Source organism: Prionailurus bengalensis, chromosome A3, assembly GCF_016509475.1.
Source record: "Prionailurus bengalensis isolate Pbe53 chromosome A3, Fcat_Pben_1.1_paternal_pri, whole genome shotgun sequence".
In the NCBI taxonomy this organism is placed as follows: domain Eukaryota; kingdom Metazoa; phylum Chordata; class Mammalia; order Carnivora; family Felidae; genus Prionailurus; species Prionailurus bengalensis.
Window position 1 is genome coordinate 55,118,033 of NC_057354.1, and position 16,446 is coordinate 55,134,478.

Genomic DNA, 16,446 nt, shown 5'->3' on the forward strand with positions numbered 1-16,446 from the left:
TTCCTTCTCTGTGGTGCCTTCTGAGCCTCGTGCTTTACTTTCTTGCCTCTTTTCCATAGTCTCTGCGAGGATGAGCTTGCGTAAACGAGTATGAAACTGCCTGGGCTGGAGGAGGTTGTGTGTGGAGTGAGTGTCTGGCTTATGTTTCAGTCTATCCTTCAGAGGAGATGGACACAGGTTACACGTAGCTAAGGGCAGAAGACAGCATTATTTCATTTCTTGGTGCCCGGCTTGGGAAATAAAAACTGAACGTAGGCTGGGGCTCTGAGAGGGATGTATTAAAGATTAGATCACAGTCTTTTATCGAGTACTTGCCATGTGCCAGACAGGAAGTATTTCGTGTGAGCTGACTTCCTTAAACCTCAAAATACTGTATGGAGTAGGTGCCATTATTATGTTCGTTTTACAAAAGAGGAAACTGAGGCCTGGAGAAGCCGAGTGACTTTCCCAAGGTCACATAGCTAGTAGGGGACAGGAAGATAACTCTGATGGTGTCCAGTGGAAACACCTCATCCCCAGACCTGAGATACCCTCCTCCCTGGGGATTTTACTGATTCAAGGAAAGGGACCGGAGTGCAACTGTTGCCGCCCCTGTAGACGGGCGGGGGGGGGGGGGTCGGTATGAGAAATCATAGCATTCTCCATTCTTTCTCGAATAGTTTCCAGAGGTCTTCCAGCCTTGGCTAGAACGCCTCAAAGGATTAAGGAATTTAGTCTGTCTGGAGGCAGCCCTACTTCTGGGCAGCCTGGAGTGATGGAAAAGTCCACCCAGCCTCTCCTGACTGACTGTACGTCGCTTTGGAACTAGATTTCTCCCTCCTGCTTGAGCAGATCGGGGACCCTGTGTGAGTTGCCTTCCTACTGGCCGAGAGATCAGGGAAAGGCCATCTCGCTCATTTCTGCTGCCTCTAGCTTTGTGGCGCGTGAAACCAGAGTCCTCTCGAGAGGAGGAAGTAGGAAGGCAGGGATGAGAGGTCGGGGCAGTCTGTCGTGCAGGGGGAGTCATCTGTGAACTGACAAGTGACTTCTCACAAACCTACTAGGTATCCCCCCTCCTTACCTGCCAGACACGGAGATTTGAGGCACGTCTTTACCACTCTGCATGAACACGTTTCCTCGGGGAGCCAGAGAGGGTGCTGGGAAGAACCCAGAGGAGTTCAAGGTGTGGTCCCTGCCTCCGTGTTTCTGACAAGATCCGAGGGGCAGGATTTAACCACATGGCATAGTTGCGTCCCACCATTCCCTTAAATGCTAAAAAGGGGCCAGAGCAGCTCAGGGGAAGATTAATGAGGATCCTTTTGCCTTTTTCGAAAACATTTCTGTCGTGTTGTCTCCGGGTGAATACGTGTGCTTGTCTTCCGCCTGCAGGTTCATCTCCCAAGAATAATGAGGAAACTCCGTGTAAATCCCAGCTGGGTTGAGAATGGGCAGGATGGCCTCAATTAGGAGCACACGCATGTGCTCTCCTGCTGGGGTCTCCCATTTGCCTGGTGGAAGGAGACCAGGAAGGAGAGCTTTTCTTCTCTGCACTGTTTCTTACCAGTGTCGAATGGTTTCCTTTCACTGAGGTTGTAACTGAGGAATCAGGTACATTCCCTGTGACCTGCCGTGGTTCTGCTTATTGTTCGTTACCCTGAATTAACCTTCCCTTCCCTCTCCCCGCAGGTCGGCCAGCAGACATGATGAGCACCAAGGCCTTCACGTTGGTCTCTGCCGTGGAGCGGGAGCTGCTGGTAGGTGACAAGGAGCAGGGGCACATCGAATGCGTGGAGTGCTGTGGCAAGAACCTGTACGTGGGCACCAGTGACTGCATCGTCTACCACTTCCTGCTGGAGGAGAGGGCGCAGCCCGCAGGGACGGCCACGTTCTCTGCCACCAAGCAGCTGCACCGGCACCTGGGCTTCAGGAAGCCAGTGAGTGAGCTGCGAGCGGCCTCGGCCCTCAACAGGCTGCTGGTGCTCTGTGACAACTCCATCACCCTGGTCAACATGATGACCCTGGAGCCTGTCCCCTCGGGGGCTCGCATCAAAGGGGCCGTGGCATTGGCCTTGAACGAGAACCCTGTGAGCGGAGACCCGTTCTGCGTGGAAGTCTGCATCATCTCGGTCAAGCGCAGGACCATCCAGGTGTTCCTGGTGTACGAGGACCGGGTTCAGATCGTCAGGGAGGTGTCGACGCCGGAGCAGCCCCTGGCCGTGGCTGTGGATGGCCACTTCCTGTGCCTGGCTCTGACCACCCAGTACATCATCCTGAACTACAACACGGGCGTCGCCCAGGACCTGTTTCCTTACTGCAGCGACGAGAAGCGACCCATCGTCAAGAGGATCGGGAGACAGGAGTTCCTCCTGGCAGGCCCCGGAGGACTGGGTGAGCCCCCGCCAACCTTCACCTCCCGTCTGTCCGTTCCCTGTGCCGTATCTCCGTGAGCCCTTGTGGAGATCCGAGAGGGAGCGGTTAGCTGTGACGATAGATACTACACTCGTAAAGGGTGTTTGCAACACTGAGGATATGTGGCAAGATACAAACAGAACCGCGTAACCAGCATTTACTACAGCTTCCTTAGATTGTTTTGTGAATGGAAGGTTAATGGAATAAACGGAGGCCCGTCATAAAGGAAAGCCAGCCTTATTTCGTGCCAAAGAGGAGCCTGCAGGTGGCTCCAGGGAGAAAATCCCTCAAAGTAAATAACTACCAAATGAGAGTCTGTAAGCCTGCCTTACACGATTTTCTCACGTGTGTGGCTTTGTCAGTGGATTGTTTTTACTTTCCTTTATAAAGAGGAGTTGAGCTCGCTCGGAGGCATTTTCAAATGCGAAAACCTCAGTGCTCTGTCCCCAATTTTATCGACTGTAGTTTGATTCCACCACAGTTTCTTGTAGCTAGCTCCTGGAAAGGGCTCTGTTGTATGGCCTTGCTAATTCTCTGTGCTGCCTAATCAAAATTAAGACTCAGAACGGTTAATGGCATGGGTGGCTTGTACTTTCTTTCTGCCGTGGATGGCTCATTTCAGCATTAGTGTGCGTCTGGGACATACAGGTGCTGGAGAGGGCGGGTCCCCTGACCGCTGGTACTCGCTAACCATAGTTTGGGTGTAGATGTCTCATTTCAGGGTGATGGGCACAAACATATTTTCCGGTAACAACAAAAGTTGAGGTCATGAGCTAGTGAGCGTACACTGGCTGATTTTTACGTTTTTAAACAGATTTTATTTTTTTTATTTTTTATTAAAAAAAACTTTTTTTTAATATTTATTCATTTTTGAGAGACAGACACAGAGAGAGTGCGAGTGGGGGAGGTGCAGAGAGAGAGGGAGACACAGAATCCGAAGCAGGCTCCAGGTTCTAAGCTGTCAGCACAGAGCCCGACACGGGGCTCAAACCCACGAACCGTGAGATCACGACCTGAGCCAAAGTCGGACGCTTAGCCGACCGAGCCACCCAGGCACCCCAACGGATTTTATTTTTTAAGGAAATTTGGGGTTCACAGCAAGACTGAACAGAGAGTACAGAGTTCCCATATGCCCACTGCCCCCATACGTGCACATCCTCCTGCACTATCCACATCCCCCTCCAGAGTGGTATACTTACGATAATGGATGAATCTACACTGATACATTAACATCACCCAAAGTCCACGTTTACATTGGGGTTCACTCTTGGAGTTGTACATTCTATTGGTTTGGGCAAATGGAGCCATCTTTATGGTGCCATGCGGAGTATGTTCATTGTCTTTAAAATTGTCTGTACTGCACCTGTCCATCCCCTCACCCCCAGCCTCTGGCAACCACTGATCTTTCCAGAGTGTCATACAGCATGTTACCTTTCCACATTGGTTTCTTTCGCTTAGTAGTATGCATTTAAGGTTCCTCCATGGCTTTTCATGACTTGATAGCTCAAATTTTTACTTTCTGGGAAAAAATTCTTTATCCCAACCACCTTCTTCTTTAACAAAAATTTCAATTTTAATGAAAAAAATTGTATTATGGAAAGCCTACATAAATATATATAGTAAAGAGAATATTATAATGAACTCAAATGTACCCATTCAGCTTCAGCTGTTAGTTGTTCCTTGCTAGTTGTTTGATTTATGCACCTGACCGTTTCCTCTGCTCGATTATCCTAGCATCCTGGGCATCATAGCACTTTACCTATAAACCTTTCAGTATGTAGTTCTAAGTCACTTAAAAAAGGAAAAAAGAGGGGCGCCTGGTGGCCCAGTAGGTTGAGCATCCGACTTCGGCTCAGGTCATGATCTCGCGGTCCGTGAGTTTGAGTCCCGCGTCGGGCTCTGTGCTGACAGCTCAGAGCCTGGAGCCTGCTTCAGATTCTGTGACTCCCTCTCTCTCTGCCCCTCCCCCACTCATGCTCTGTCTCTCTCTCTCTCTTTCAAAAATAAATAAACATTAAAAAAAATTTAAAAAAAGGAAAAAAGAGGGGCGCCTGGGTGGTTTAATTGGTTAAGCGTCCAACTTCAGGACATGATCAGGTCATAATCTCACTCACAGTTCATGAGTTTGAGCTCCGTGTTGGGCTCTGTTCTGCTTTGGGTTCTGTGTCTTCCTCTCTCTGTGCGCCTCCCCTGTTCACACTCTGTCTGTCTCAAAATAAACAAACATTAAAAAATTTAAAAAAGAAAGAAAGCCACAACACCATTACATATCTAAAAATTTTTAACAGTAATTCCTTAATATCATCAAATGTCAAGTCATGCCATATTTCTCCTGTTGGTTACAAATATGCAGAGAAACATGTAAATACCTATCTACATGAATTTATGTTTTAAGTATATGTTTATTTTTCAGCTTGATTGAATCAGACTCTGCATGAGGCCAGTATACTGCAGTTGACTGATGTGTTAAGCTTCTCTTGGTCTGTGAGTCCTCTTAAGGTCCCCTCCCCTTCCCTTTTGATTTTTCCTTAATTTTTTGTTGAAGAGGTTGGATCATTTCACCTATAGCATCCCACGGCCTGCATTCTGATGATTGTAACCCCTTATATTGTTTACTATGTCAGGCTGACCTTCATGTTTCCTGCCAGCCTGTAATTAGGATGACAGGTTTTATCAGATTCAAGTGTTTTTTATCGCTTGTTTTGGGGAGAGAAAAGGCTTCACGGTAGGACTTCCATACGGTTGTGTAGTTTCTTTTTTTCTCTCCATGATGTCAGTAGCTATTGATGAGTGAGATGTAGATCCTTAAATCATGGCGGGGGCGGGGGCGGTTGCTAAATGGCAACATTCTGTTTCTGCCCATTCCTCCTTCATACCTTAACTAGATTGCCTCAGTGAGGAAAAACTTCTTGTATTTGGTCGCTCCCAGGTACATTGTGTAAGACAGGCAGAACAAGAAGGTGATCCCTTCTCATCCAGAATGACACTTTAAAAAGTATCATTACGCTTCATGGATTCAGACCCATATGGTACGTTTCAGTCTATTTGTGCTTGGTGAGGGTTTATCCAGGTTGACTGCTGAGCCCCCTTCACATGACCCTAGAACTTTGATGTCTTCCTTGCCTTCTGATGTGACAAGGTGTTCCAGGTTCATTTTGTGCATTTTCTGCCCTAGATCTGGTTTCAGCCATTTCTCTAAGGACCCCTGATGTTTAGAGACCACAGTCTGGGTGCTAGAGCTGCTTGTTGTGCATTGTTTTGAGGTCTCTTCAGTGGACAGGGTTAGAAGGATGCATTTTTTTAATGGTAAAGTCCATTCTGAAATCCTATTGATAGAACCACTTCAGGGCTGCAAGGGCATTGACCTCATCTGTCTCTATTCTTGTATCTCCTTTCAACCACACCAAAAATCTTAGTAAACCCCTACCCCGACATGGCTGTTCCTTTGATTTATCTCACAGGACACACAACAGAATGACAGCACTGACACCATTGTTCCCATAGTGTAATGGCTGGAAAAAGTTTGATTGTTATAGTTCTTTTTGTCCTCAGGGTAGGGCATATATAACCTGTCAGGAATGTGCAGTCACATTGCTGTGTTCTAAAGTCCCTTGGAAGAGTTCCCCTCTGTGTGGTTATGCCACCACCTGCATATACAGTTCAATTAATTTGTTTTATTTTACTTTGGATATTTAGGAATTGCTTTATTTTATTTTATATTTTTACATGTAAATATTTATAAGGTTCCAGCTCAGGTGGATGAGAGCTGCTATCCTGTCCCCTTCCCTTACTCTCTTCTTCTCCCGTAGGTAACTTTTATTTTTAGGGTTTATCCTTTCATTTTTAAGGGAAAAATACAAACAGATGTGTAAACTTTTGCATCTCCCTCCTTCTTGGCTTTTTTGTTTTATTTTAATGTATTTTGGAGATCCTTTTGCCCTATAACACAGAAATATTCCTCATTTCACAGTTGCACGCTCCTTAGTCGTGTGGGGGCACCATGGTTGTTTTAAATCCCCTATTGGGGTATATGGGTTTTTGCCAGTTTTATGGTATTAATAAGGACTTATCTTTTTGTATTTTCCTGATGGATCTATGGGAATGCCTTCTATAAGTAGGATCATTGAGTCAAAGTAGATATGCATGTGACTTTTGCTAGGTATCGCCATATTCCTTTGATTAGAGATTGTCCCATTTTCTAGGGCGCCTGGGTGTCTCAGTTGGTTGAGCGTCCGACTTCAGCTCAGGTCATGATCTCACAGCTCGTGAGTTCAAGCCCCACGTCGGGCTCTGTGCTGACAGCTTGGAGCCTGGAGCCTGCTTCAGATTCTGTGTCTCCCTCTCTCTCTGCCTCTGACCCACTCACATTCTGTCTCTGTCTCTCTCAAAAATAAATAAACATTAAAAAAAATTTTTTTTAAAAGATCGTCCCATTTTCTGTTCTCCCCAGCAACATATGACGATGCCTGTTTCCCCTCAGCTCTGCCAACAGAGTGGAGTATGTTGTCAGACTTTTGTGTTTTTCCCAGTCTGGACATAAGAAATGGGATCTCAATGTAGTTAATTGCATTTCTCCTATTAGGAGCAAGAGTGAACATTTTTCATACATTTAAGAGTCATTTGCATTTCTTTTGATGGGAATTATCTGTTCTTTTCTCTCCCCATTTATTTTGTGTTCTTTACCTATTTAGATACCAACTTGTCTGGTGTATGTTTCAAATATTTGCTTACAGGTTTTGCTACATAAAAGCTTTTCTTCAACATTTCTATATAATCAAATGTATTAACCTTGTTTTTCACTTTATTGCTTCTTGATTTTGAGTCATAATTAGACGAGAACTCTACCACTGAACCACCAATCCAAGCAATTTTGAGTCATTGTTAGAGGTTTCCTTCTCTTCCGGTTATGGACAGATTTACCCATGTTTTCTGCCAGTACTTTTATGGCTTCCTTTTTTTTTTTTATAGGCAGAGTATAAGGAATGGATTCAATTTTACCTTTTTTCTGTATGACTGTCTGTTATGTCCACAAACTGATGGCAGAACCCACCTTCTATCACTGATTTAGGCAGCTGCCTTTAATGCACTCTCAATCTATGCCTCTGGGCCTGTCTCTGGATTTTCTGTTTTGTTCTGTCAGTGTGCTTGCCTGCTTATAAACCAGTAGCTGACTGTTTCCGTTATAAAGGCTTTATAGTGAAAACATTTGACTAGTGTCACTTGTAAGTGCTTTCATACGTTACCTGTATACAGCTTCTGTATACGGCACAGCCATCACACCATCGTTACGCGACTTCAGAAACTGAGTTCAAATAAATGAGTGTAATGACTACAAATGCACCTTTCAACATGTGAAAGCTATATATTTTCATTTTGCTGTCGTTTCTCCCTGAAGACGGTATGTGCTCACCCCCCGTGTCCTGAGAAACCACTCTTCCCTTTTTGTGTTAGCTTACATCTTCCCATTTTCAGCAATACTTGGTTGAAATTTTCATACTGTGATTGAGCACCGTCACTTTCAACTCTGTATTCTGCTAATCCTTCTTGGAAAATGCAGATGGTTTAGCTACTCCTGACTCCGTGTGGCCCCCTCCCCGCTCCCAGCTCAGAGAAGGGGGTCCTCTGACATTTAAAGGGTGCACAAGTTGAAAATAATGCTTTTTTAAAAAAGATGTACGGGGGCACCTGGGTGGCGCAGTCGGTTAAGCGTCCGACTTCAGCCAGGTCACGATCTCGCGGTCCGTGAGTTCGAGCCCGCGTCGGGCTCTGGGCTGATGGCTCAGAGCCTGGAGCCTGTTTCTGATTCTGTGTCTCCCTCTCTCTGTGCCCCTCCCCCGTTCATGCTCTGTCTCTCTCTGTCCCAAAAATAAAATAAAACGTTGAAAAAAAAATTAAAAAAAAAAAAGATGTACAATTTACACATTTGTTACATTTGCACTTGACTCTGACAATATAGAGACAGTAGAATTTGTCACCTGCTTAGCAAGTGTATAATTAATTAGTGTGTGTTAATAACAGTGCCTTCTGTTCCTACGTGGTTTTGTGGCACCTTATGCTGTTTGACCTGGGCCCCTCAATTGCCAGTTCTTGCTCTGCTCTTTTATTCTAGTGATGTCTTCTGCTTTTTGGGTGTGTAGAAGCCTTTGTTCTTGGCCCCTGGTTTCTGCCCTTTTCATTTCGAGAACATTCATGTCAGGGCCTCTGCGCTGCATACTTCCTAGGTCGGGCGATACCCAGCCATAAGCGGGAAATGCAGTCACCCGGATTTAATGCCAAGATGAGGCTGGACCACGTCTTGCTGTCCACGTTCCCACGAGAGTGTGCTGTTCAGAACACGGTTACTTGACGGGAAGTTTCGCAGCATCCTCAGGCTCGCTGTATGCTGGTCCCTCTGGGGGGTTACGTTGGCCAAGTGCCTGGGTGAGTGGCGTGCCAGCACCTGTGCCCTCGGATTCTTTTCAGCTGGCTGGCTCTCAACACACCGAAAAGTCAGGATAGTGCTAACTGAATTTCCTCCTCCAAAGCTAAGTCCTCATTCCAGATTCTTCATGCTTCCCAGGGCTCTGCACGTCGGGTGTCTCTCCAGCATTTTTTAATGCTGGCTGAATACTTGGGCGATGCAGCTGGTGGGCCAGTTCAGACCGTAATTATGTCCTCTCTGTTACTGTAAAACACTGGAAACGCCAAACCCCGTGCCTTCGGTCCCAAGTTCGTCTACCTCTGGGACAGTAGCAGACGGCTCTTACTGACCGGTTCCGCCTTCTAGCTCTGAGTTTTCTCGGTGGAGTTTTCCGTGTCTCCACTGAACTCCTGACTTCTTACCTGCTTTGGAAAGAGCTGAGATCAAAGGGGCCTCACCAGCCTCAGGAGCAGCCAGCCCTTGGTTGCGCTCTGCAGAGACGTTTTCTGGTTTCTGTCCTGTCCTCCTGTATTCCGCTGTGGCTTTGGGTGTGCTCAGTGCACCAATTTGTTCCCCTTCAGGAAGCATGCTGCTATCGCCCGAGAAACCGCTGGAACCCCAGGCTCCCCTCTCCCAGAAGTCTGTGACCTTGAGTTCGTGAAGTGCAAACATCGCCTCCTACCCGCATCCTAATCTCTGTTTCATTTTAGACGCCACGTGGTCGTGTTAATCCCGAGGCCAACAGCCGCATGGTGGCCCTTGACTCACCTTCTGTCTTGTTCCCACTGAGTCAGATGCCAGGTTCCCTGATTCAGCTCTGGAAGTCACTTCCCCCTCCGTTTTGCCCCAGTGCTGGGCTGACCGAGGCCTCCTTCCTGGTGGTGGGCAGCTGCCTGGCCTCCCCTGGGTCCCGCTCCTTGCACACAGCCCCCGTCCCCACTCCTGCCAGGCTGGCCTTCCAAAGCACCTCTGACGTGTGACAAACACGTTTTGTTACTTACCGCTTTACTGCTCAGCCTGACTACAGCCCGCACGTCCCATTCCAACCCCGACTTGACTTTCCGACAGGGTTCACCCTGTTCTGGCGACACATGCCCTCCCCCACTGCTGCCCCCTGTCCCAGTCACCTTCCTGGTGCAGGCTGCTGTTTGATCGCTGGGCTCTGTCTACACTTGAACTCTGTCAGCACTCAGAAAGCTTTTTACACCTTTCTGTGCCCTGGTCTTTATCTCCCGTGTGGTAATTTTTATTTTACGAATTTCCCTGTACCCCTTCACCACTTGTGAATCCTTGAAACGCTGGTCTATCACTTGGTAGCTATCTCTGTGCTTCATGTAGTAAGAGTTCGCTGAATTGAAATCGCTACTTGGTGTTTGCCCTTTTTTCATATCCACAGTTAATAGGCGAGCTTTCTTCTCTGTGCGTGATGCGCTCAGCGAGAGCCATGTATTCTTTTAATGTGTTATATACTCAATTTTATGCTGTTACTAAAAACACTGGAGTGACCATCTTGGTACTTACTAATTGGCGCTAGATTTAAAAGTAGAATCAATTAAAGTGTAAGTGTATACTCAGGGGCGCCTGGGTGGCTCAGTCGGTTGAGTGTCCGACTTCAGCTCAGGTCATGATCTCACAGTTCACAAGTTCGGGCCCCACATCGGGCTCTATGCGGACAGCTCAGAGCCTGGAGCCTGTTTTGGATTCTGTGTCTCCCTCTCTCTCTGCCCCTCCCCCACTTGAGCTCTGTCTCTCTCTGTCTCTCAAAAATAAAGAAAAATAATTAAAAAAAATTTTTCAATAAAACAAAGTATAAGTGTATATTCAGTTTTGGTAGATAATGCCAAATTATTCTCCACAGTGTGTTTTCCCTATAGAGATACTGGTGTCATCAGTCTGTAACCTTTGGCCAATCTGATGGATAAAAGTTGTTTTTTGACTGCTTTTTTTTTTTCATTTAAATTTGTGCCCCTGGTTATTAATGAATATGAGAATCTCTTTATGAATTTATCAGCCATTTGCATTTTTTGTCTTTTGTGAATTACTAATTTATAGCCTCTCTTTCTGTGTTTAGTCTTTTTCTTTTTTTTTTTAATGTTTATTTTATTTATTTTTGAGAGAGAAAGAGAGAGAGTGAGAGTGTGAGGGGGAGTGGAAGAGATAGAGAGAGGGAGAAAGAGAATCCCAAGCAGGCTCCACGCTGTCCGTGCAGAGCCTGATGTGGGGCTCGAACTCAACAAACCGTGAGACTATGACCTGAGCTGAAACCAAGAGTCGCACACTCAACCGGCTGAGCCACCCAGGCGCCCTGAGTTAGTCTTTTTCAAAATGATCTTTGGAGACTTTGAAGGGTCAAAGGGAAATATGTAAGGTCAGAATGGTTTACCTTAGGCAGTTGTAACTCCTTTGTGGGACACATAACACACACACACACACAGTAGGCTCAGTGCGTTATCCTCTTTTTAAAAAAAATAATTTTTTAATATTTCTTTTTTGAGAGAGAGAGTGCAGGTGGGGCAGGGGCAAAGAGAGGGGGACAGAGGATCCAAAGCAGGCCCTCCACTGACAGCAGCGAGCCCAGTATGGGGCTTGAACCCATGAACTGCAAGAGCCTGACCTGAGCCAAAGTTGGACACTCAACCCACTGAGCTACCCAGGCGCCCCAGTGTTCTATCCTCTTGTCAGACTTTCGGTTCTTGCTACCACTTGCCCAGAGCCCATAAGTAGCATGTTAAGCAGGGCCCAGCAGTGTTCAGAGCAGTGTCGTTCTTCATGGAGGGCCTCAGCGTGTGTCCGTTGAGAGCAGGGCGCATACACCCCTGTGGGTCCTGCGTGATACCCATTTTCAGGAACCGCCTAATTTAGAGGAACAGAGCTATGTCTGTACTTGGTTGGCTGCAGTATGTTTCAGTCTTTGTAACTACAGAAAATTTAGGTGAGTTGACGATTTCATGGGTTTAGGAATTTTGCTCATATGGTATAGTTGAGATATTTCCCCTTGTCCTTAATCTTAAAGCTGTCTCCAGGTCTCTTCCTGTGTCTCCCCTGCCCTCTCTCCATCCTGTATAGTAGAAACCATTTGTCGTTTGCAGTAGCAGCTGACGATTTGCAGGCACCAGCATGCTATTTTAAAGGTGTTTTATGTCAACTCGTTTGGAAACCAAGTTAAAATGAATTGACTTTCCTTCGTGAATGTATTAATTTTGGTAAACCCAGTATCTGTGGACTGTATATGTGTAGCTCATTTAGAAATGGCTAGTTTGGTGCTTTATGTACAAGACAGATAAGCAGTCATTTGACGTGGAACTTACAAACACTTAACAGCAGTCTGTCTCGAAGTGCAAATCTGGTTCTCTCCCTGCATTGTAGAGTATGTATGTCCAGTAGTAGCCTTCAGCTCTGAGCAGGGCCCGCTCCTTATGGGACACCTTGTGGAGCGCCTGGCACATAGTAGGAGCTCAATAAATATCTGAGTGACAGTGTTCAGTATTCATTTGACAAGGAAGAGCTGTAACTTAGAGATGCAAGCCAGTTGGAAGACTGGATATGAGAGAGAGCTTGCGAAGCTGCTTAAATTGTTTGGAGGTAACTTTTTCCCCACAGGTGACGACATGTGCTTTATATACCTTTGTGTGGGTATATGTAAACTTTTTTCAAGTTCATTTTTTAAAATTGTATTTTAAAGAGAGAGAAAGAGAGCTTAAGCAGGGGGAGAGGAACAGAGGGAGAGAGAGAGAATCTCAAGCAGCCTCCACGCTCAGCACAGAGCCCAACACGGGGCTCAGTCCCACCACCCTGGGATCATGACCTGAGCCGAAATCAAGAGTCAGGTGCTCAACCGACTGAGCCACCCAGGCGCCCCTAAGTTCATTTTAAGTTAGAAGTAAATACAAGGTAGACATTCAGGGGGAGGTGGTTTTCTACACAAAAATGAAGCCATGTAGGGGTTTTCACACCTGCAGCGTAGGACATCATCCTTCCTCTCCTGAAACATAACGAAGGAGGGGGTGGTGTGCGTTCTGCGTCCAGACACGTCTACGGACAGAAAAAAATGCTGTACTTATTTGGAGGCCCGACTGACCCTTCCTATTTTTGTAGGCATGTTTGCCACGGTTGCCGGTATATCTCAGCGAGCCCCCGTGCACTGGTCGGAGAACGTGATTGGGGCAGCCATCTGCTTCCCGTATGTCATAGCTCTGGATAACGAATTCATCACCGTGCACAGCATGTTGGACCAGCAGCAAAAGCAGACCCTGCCCTTTAAGGAGGGCCACATTCTCCAGGATTTTGAAGGTACCACTTTACACAGAAATCATAATGGAATTTCGTTATCAACCCTCTTGTGACATTTCTACAGTAAACGTTATTAAGGGTCCATTGGAGCCGGGCCTCATGGTAAGTTTGGAAGACGCACAGGTGACGGTGGTGCAGTCTCTGTACTCCAGGGGCCCCGAGGTTAAAGGGAGACAGATATTTGAACAAATAGCTGCAGCAGTTTAAGAGCTTGATAAACACAAAGCAAGGCCAATTGGGAGAGCAGAGGAGGAATTGTTTCCTGGAAATAATCAGGGAGGGCTTCCTGGAGGAGATGGTATTTGAGCCAAACCTCTGAAGATGAGTAGGAGTCAGCCGAGCAGATTTGGTGTGAAAGAACCTTCAGGTAGAGAGAAAGGTGCCTGCTGAGAGGGAGCCCTGGGCTTCAGGACATGCAGGCAATTCAGTGTCACTGGAGTACATCACGCGTGAGGAGGCCTGGCAAGACACCAGGCTGGGGCAGACCCGGGCAGTCGGGAGGGACCTCCCCTCGTGTGCAGCCGTGAGCTGGGCGAAGGATTTATTTTACTTTTCCTAAATTTTATTATGAACTTTTTTTTTTTAATTTTTTTTAACGTTTTATTTATTTTTGAGACAGGGAGAGACAGAGCATGAACAGGGGAGGGTCAGAGAGAGGTAGACACAGAATCCGAAACAGGCTCCAGGCTCTGAGCTGTCAGCACAGAACCCGACACGGGGCTCGAACCCACGGACCGCGAGATCATGACCTGAACCGAAGTCGGCCGCTTAACCGACTGAGCCACCCAGGCGCCCCTATTATGAACATTTTTAAATGTACTGAAAAGTTGAAAGAAAAACAAAGTGAGGCACCATGTACCATTGACCTAGACTCAACACTTGTAAACATTTTGGTGAGCTACTTAAAAATAAGTAAAAGACATCATGCCATTTAATCCGAAATACTTCAGTGTGCAATCTCCTAAGAATTAAGGTATTTCCCCATGTAACCACAAAGCCCTTTTCACACCTTAGAAAGTGAGCCATGTTCAGATTTCCCCAGTCGTCCTATGAATGCCTTGTATGATATTTTCTTCAAACCAGGAACTGATCTAGATTTGTATGTTACATGTGCCACTTAAGGGTGTTAGCTCACCAAACATCGCCCTTCCTGTTCTGGATGCTGGGGATATAAACTTACTAAGACTCTCGGCCCCCACATTAAGCATGGCATATCCAGTCGGGGGCCCTGACACATGCATCAGGAGTGCGTGTTTCGTAACAATATCACGGTGCCGTGTACATCGAGTGGCAGAGGTGGGCACGGGGTCACAGGCACATAGAGGCTGCCGACATAACCCACCGTAGGTGCAACCAAGGGGAGACTCCTTGGGAAAGGGGACCCCAGTGCAGAGAAGGGACAGCATCTCCTCTGAGTATGAGAAACGTTACTTTGGCCGTGATATAGAAGGCAAGTAACCTGGACGAGAGAGCAGAGTGGAAAGACTTAGGAAGATGTGACAATAATCCAGGCAAGGAAAGATGAGGCCTTCAGGCAGTGGGGCCAGAATGGAACAGTGGGTTCCCGGGAGAGAAAAGCGGAGGATCAGAGAAGGGTTGGCTGATACCCAGTCATCCTTCAGACAGGAAGAGAAGATCGTTCTGTTGCTTGCTGCGGACAGGTGATGGTTTGCTTCAAGAGCATCTCCAGACGGGAGCAGAACTCAAGGCTTCGGAGCCGGAGCGCAACTTGCTTTGCAGCTCTAGCTTTGTGGACTGTCTGCACCGGGTCTCCCAAGTAAAATGAGGGCGATGGGTGATGGGGTTGGCCACAGGTCAGGTGAACTCACAGGGCTGCAAGGAAATGATTGAGGTCACGCCAAGACCTGGGCGTATTAGGGTGGGAGGTGAGTATGAAGTACGGTTCAGAATGTTGTGTCGTATAATTTTAGTTTCCTATAAACTATCATGGAAAGAAAAGAATTCTTAAAAAACATTTTAGGGGTAGTATATCATAATCTTCACTGATCATTTGCCATAATTGATCTGTACAGCTTCTTTGGGCTTTCTGTTATGTATCTACTCAACTGATTTTACATTTACCCACACTTTTGAATAAACGGCAAAAAAGCCTGTCTCGTACTTTGGAAATGTGGTATTCGTGTCTCCCCCCCCCCCCCACTTTTTCTGACCATTGGCAGTATGTGAAGAAGAAAAGAGAAGCACTGTAATTGATAATTTCTGAAGGGATTCTGTGTTGAGAGAACTGTGATGAAATCAGTCATCAGATCAGTAACGATCCTATTGGGAAGAGCGTGTGTTCTTTCTCTTTCCAACACTTGTTGATTTTTTTTCCCAGGAAGAGTGATTGTCGCCACAAGTAAAGGAGTTTACATCTTGGTTCCGTTACCCCTGGAAAAGCAAATACAGGATCTTCTAGCAAGCCGTCGAGTGGAAGAGGCTTTGGTTTTAGCCAAAGGAGCCCGGAGGAACATTCCAAAAGAAAAATTTCAGGTTTGTAATTAGCTGGTTACAAGAAAGCATGCCTCCAAGCCACCGGTTAAGAAACACTCAGATTTCATTAACGTACGTCGGCCCTCCCGATGCACCGCAAGATTGCTTTCGTATCTGTTAGTTTACTTCCTCAGCCCGTTCACATCATACAGATATGGAGGCAAGTTGCAGTCGGACAGCTGGACCAAGGTCTCACTGCTAACAGAGGCCGAGTAATTCCTGTGTCTGACGTATATAACACGTTGTGTTTCTAGTCAACTTTCTTCTTCTGTGGGCCTTCAGAGAGGGGTCGGGGGATAGTTCTCATAAAGGGTAACGACGTCAGCTTCATTTGTCTCCTAATTTAGAATTTGTGTTTGTTGGGATGGGGTTCAATTTTAAAAGTTTAGATTTATCTAAACTATAGGAAAAGCTTTGTGAGCCATGCTCTTAAACTACCTAAGACTGCAGAAATCCATCTGGTTAATTTCCATACAAGGACACTTTTAATGCCCTTGAGGCACCAGCTTTAATGTGGTTGGTATGATAAATAAAACCAATCCAAGGATCATAAGGTATTCTTACATCCAGTGGAATCAGGTTCCCTAAAAATTGCTTCTCGGTCAGTCGTTAGTTAGTTCACATTACTCTACATATTTGAAAATAGTGAAACATGGTAGGGTGTGTGTGTGCTTCATTGAATATGGAAACTGATCATGAAAAGTTCTCATGACTTAATCATGATCCCTTGATGGTTACCCAGCAGTCAGATTTCCACATGACTAAGTGATTGTTGTGGAGTGAAGTAATGCCTTCTGGCCTCAATTGCTTTATGCTGTCAAATGAAAGAAGACCAGACGTGTAATTTATGGTTATGGGTATGAAAGAGAGCTTTT

At 46.3% G+C, this 16,446-nt stretch overlaps 1 protein-coding gene across 1 annotated transcript in view; it reads left to right on the forward strand.

The window, feature by feature from the left end:
- Positions 1-16,446, forward strand: part of TGFBRAP1 (transforming growth factor beta receptor associated protein 1) — a 60,301-nt gene that overhangs the window by 18,345 nt on the left and 25,510 nt on the right. The window contains exons 2-4 of the mRNA XM_043603045.1: positions 1,666-2,367; positions 12,884-13,078; positions 15,417-15,571. Of these exons, the coding sequence (XP_043458980.1) occupies positions 1,680-2,367; positions 12,884-13,078; positions 15,417-15,571 (1,038 nt within the window). The 5' untranslated portion in view covers positions 1,666-1,679. The remainder of the gene's footprint in view (positions 1-1,665; positions 2,368-12,883; positions 13,079-15,416; positions 15,572-16,446) is intronic.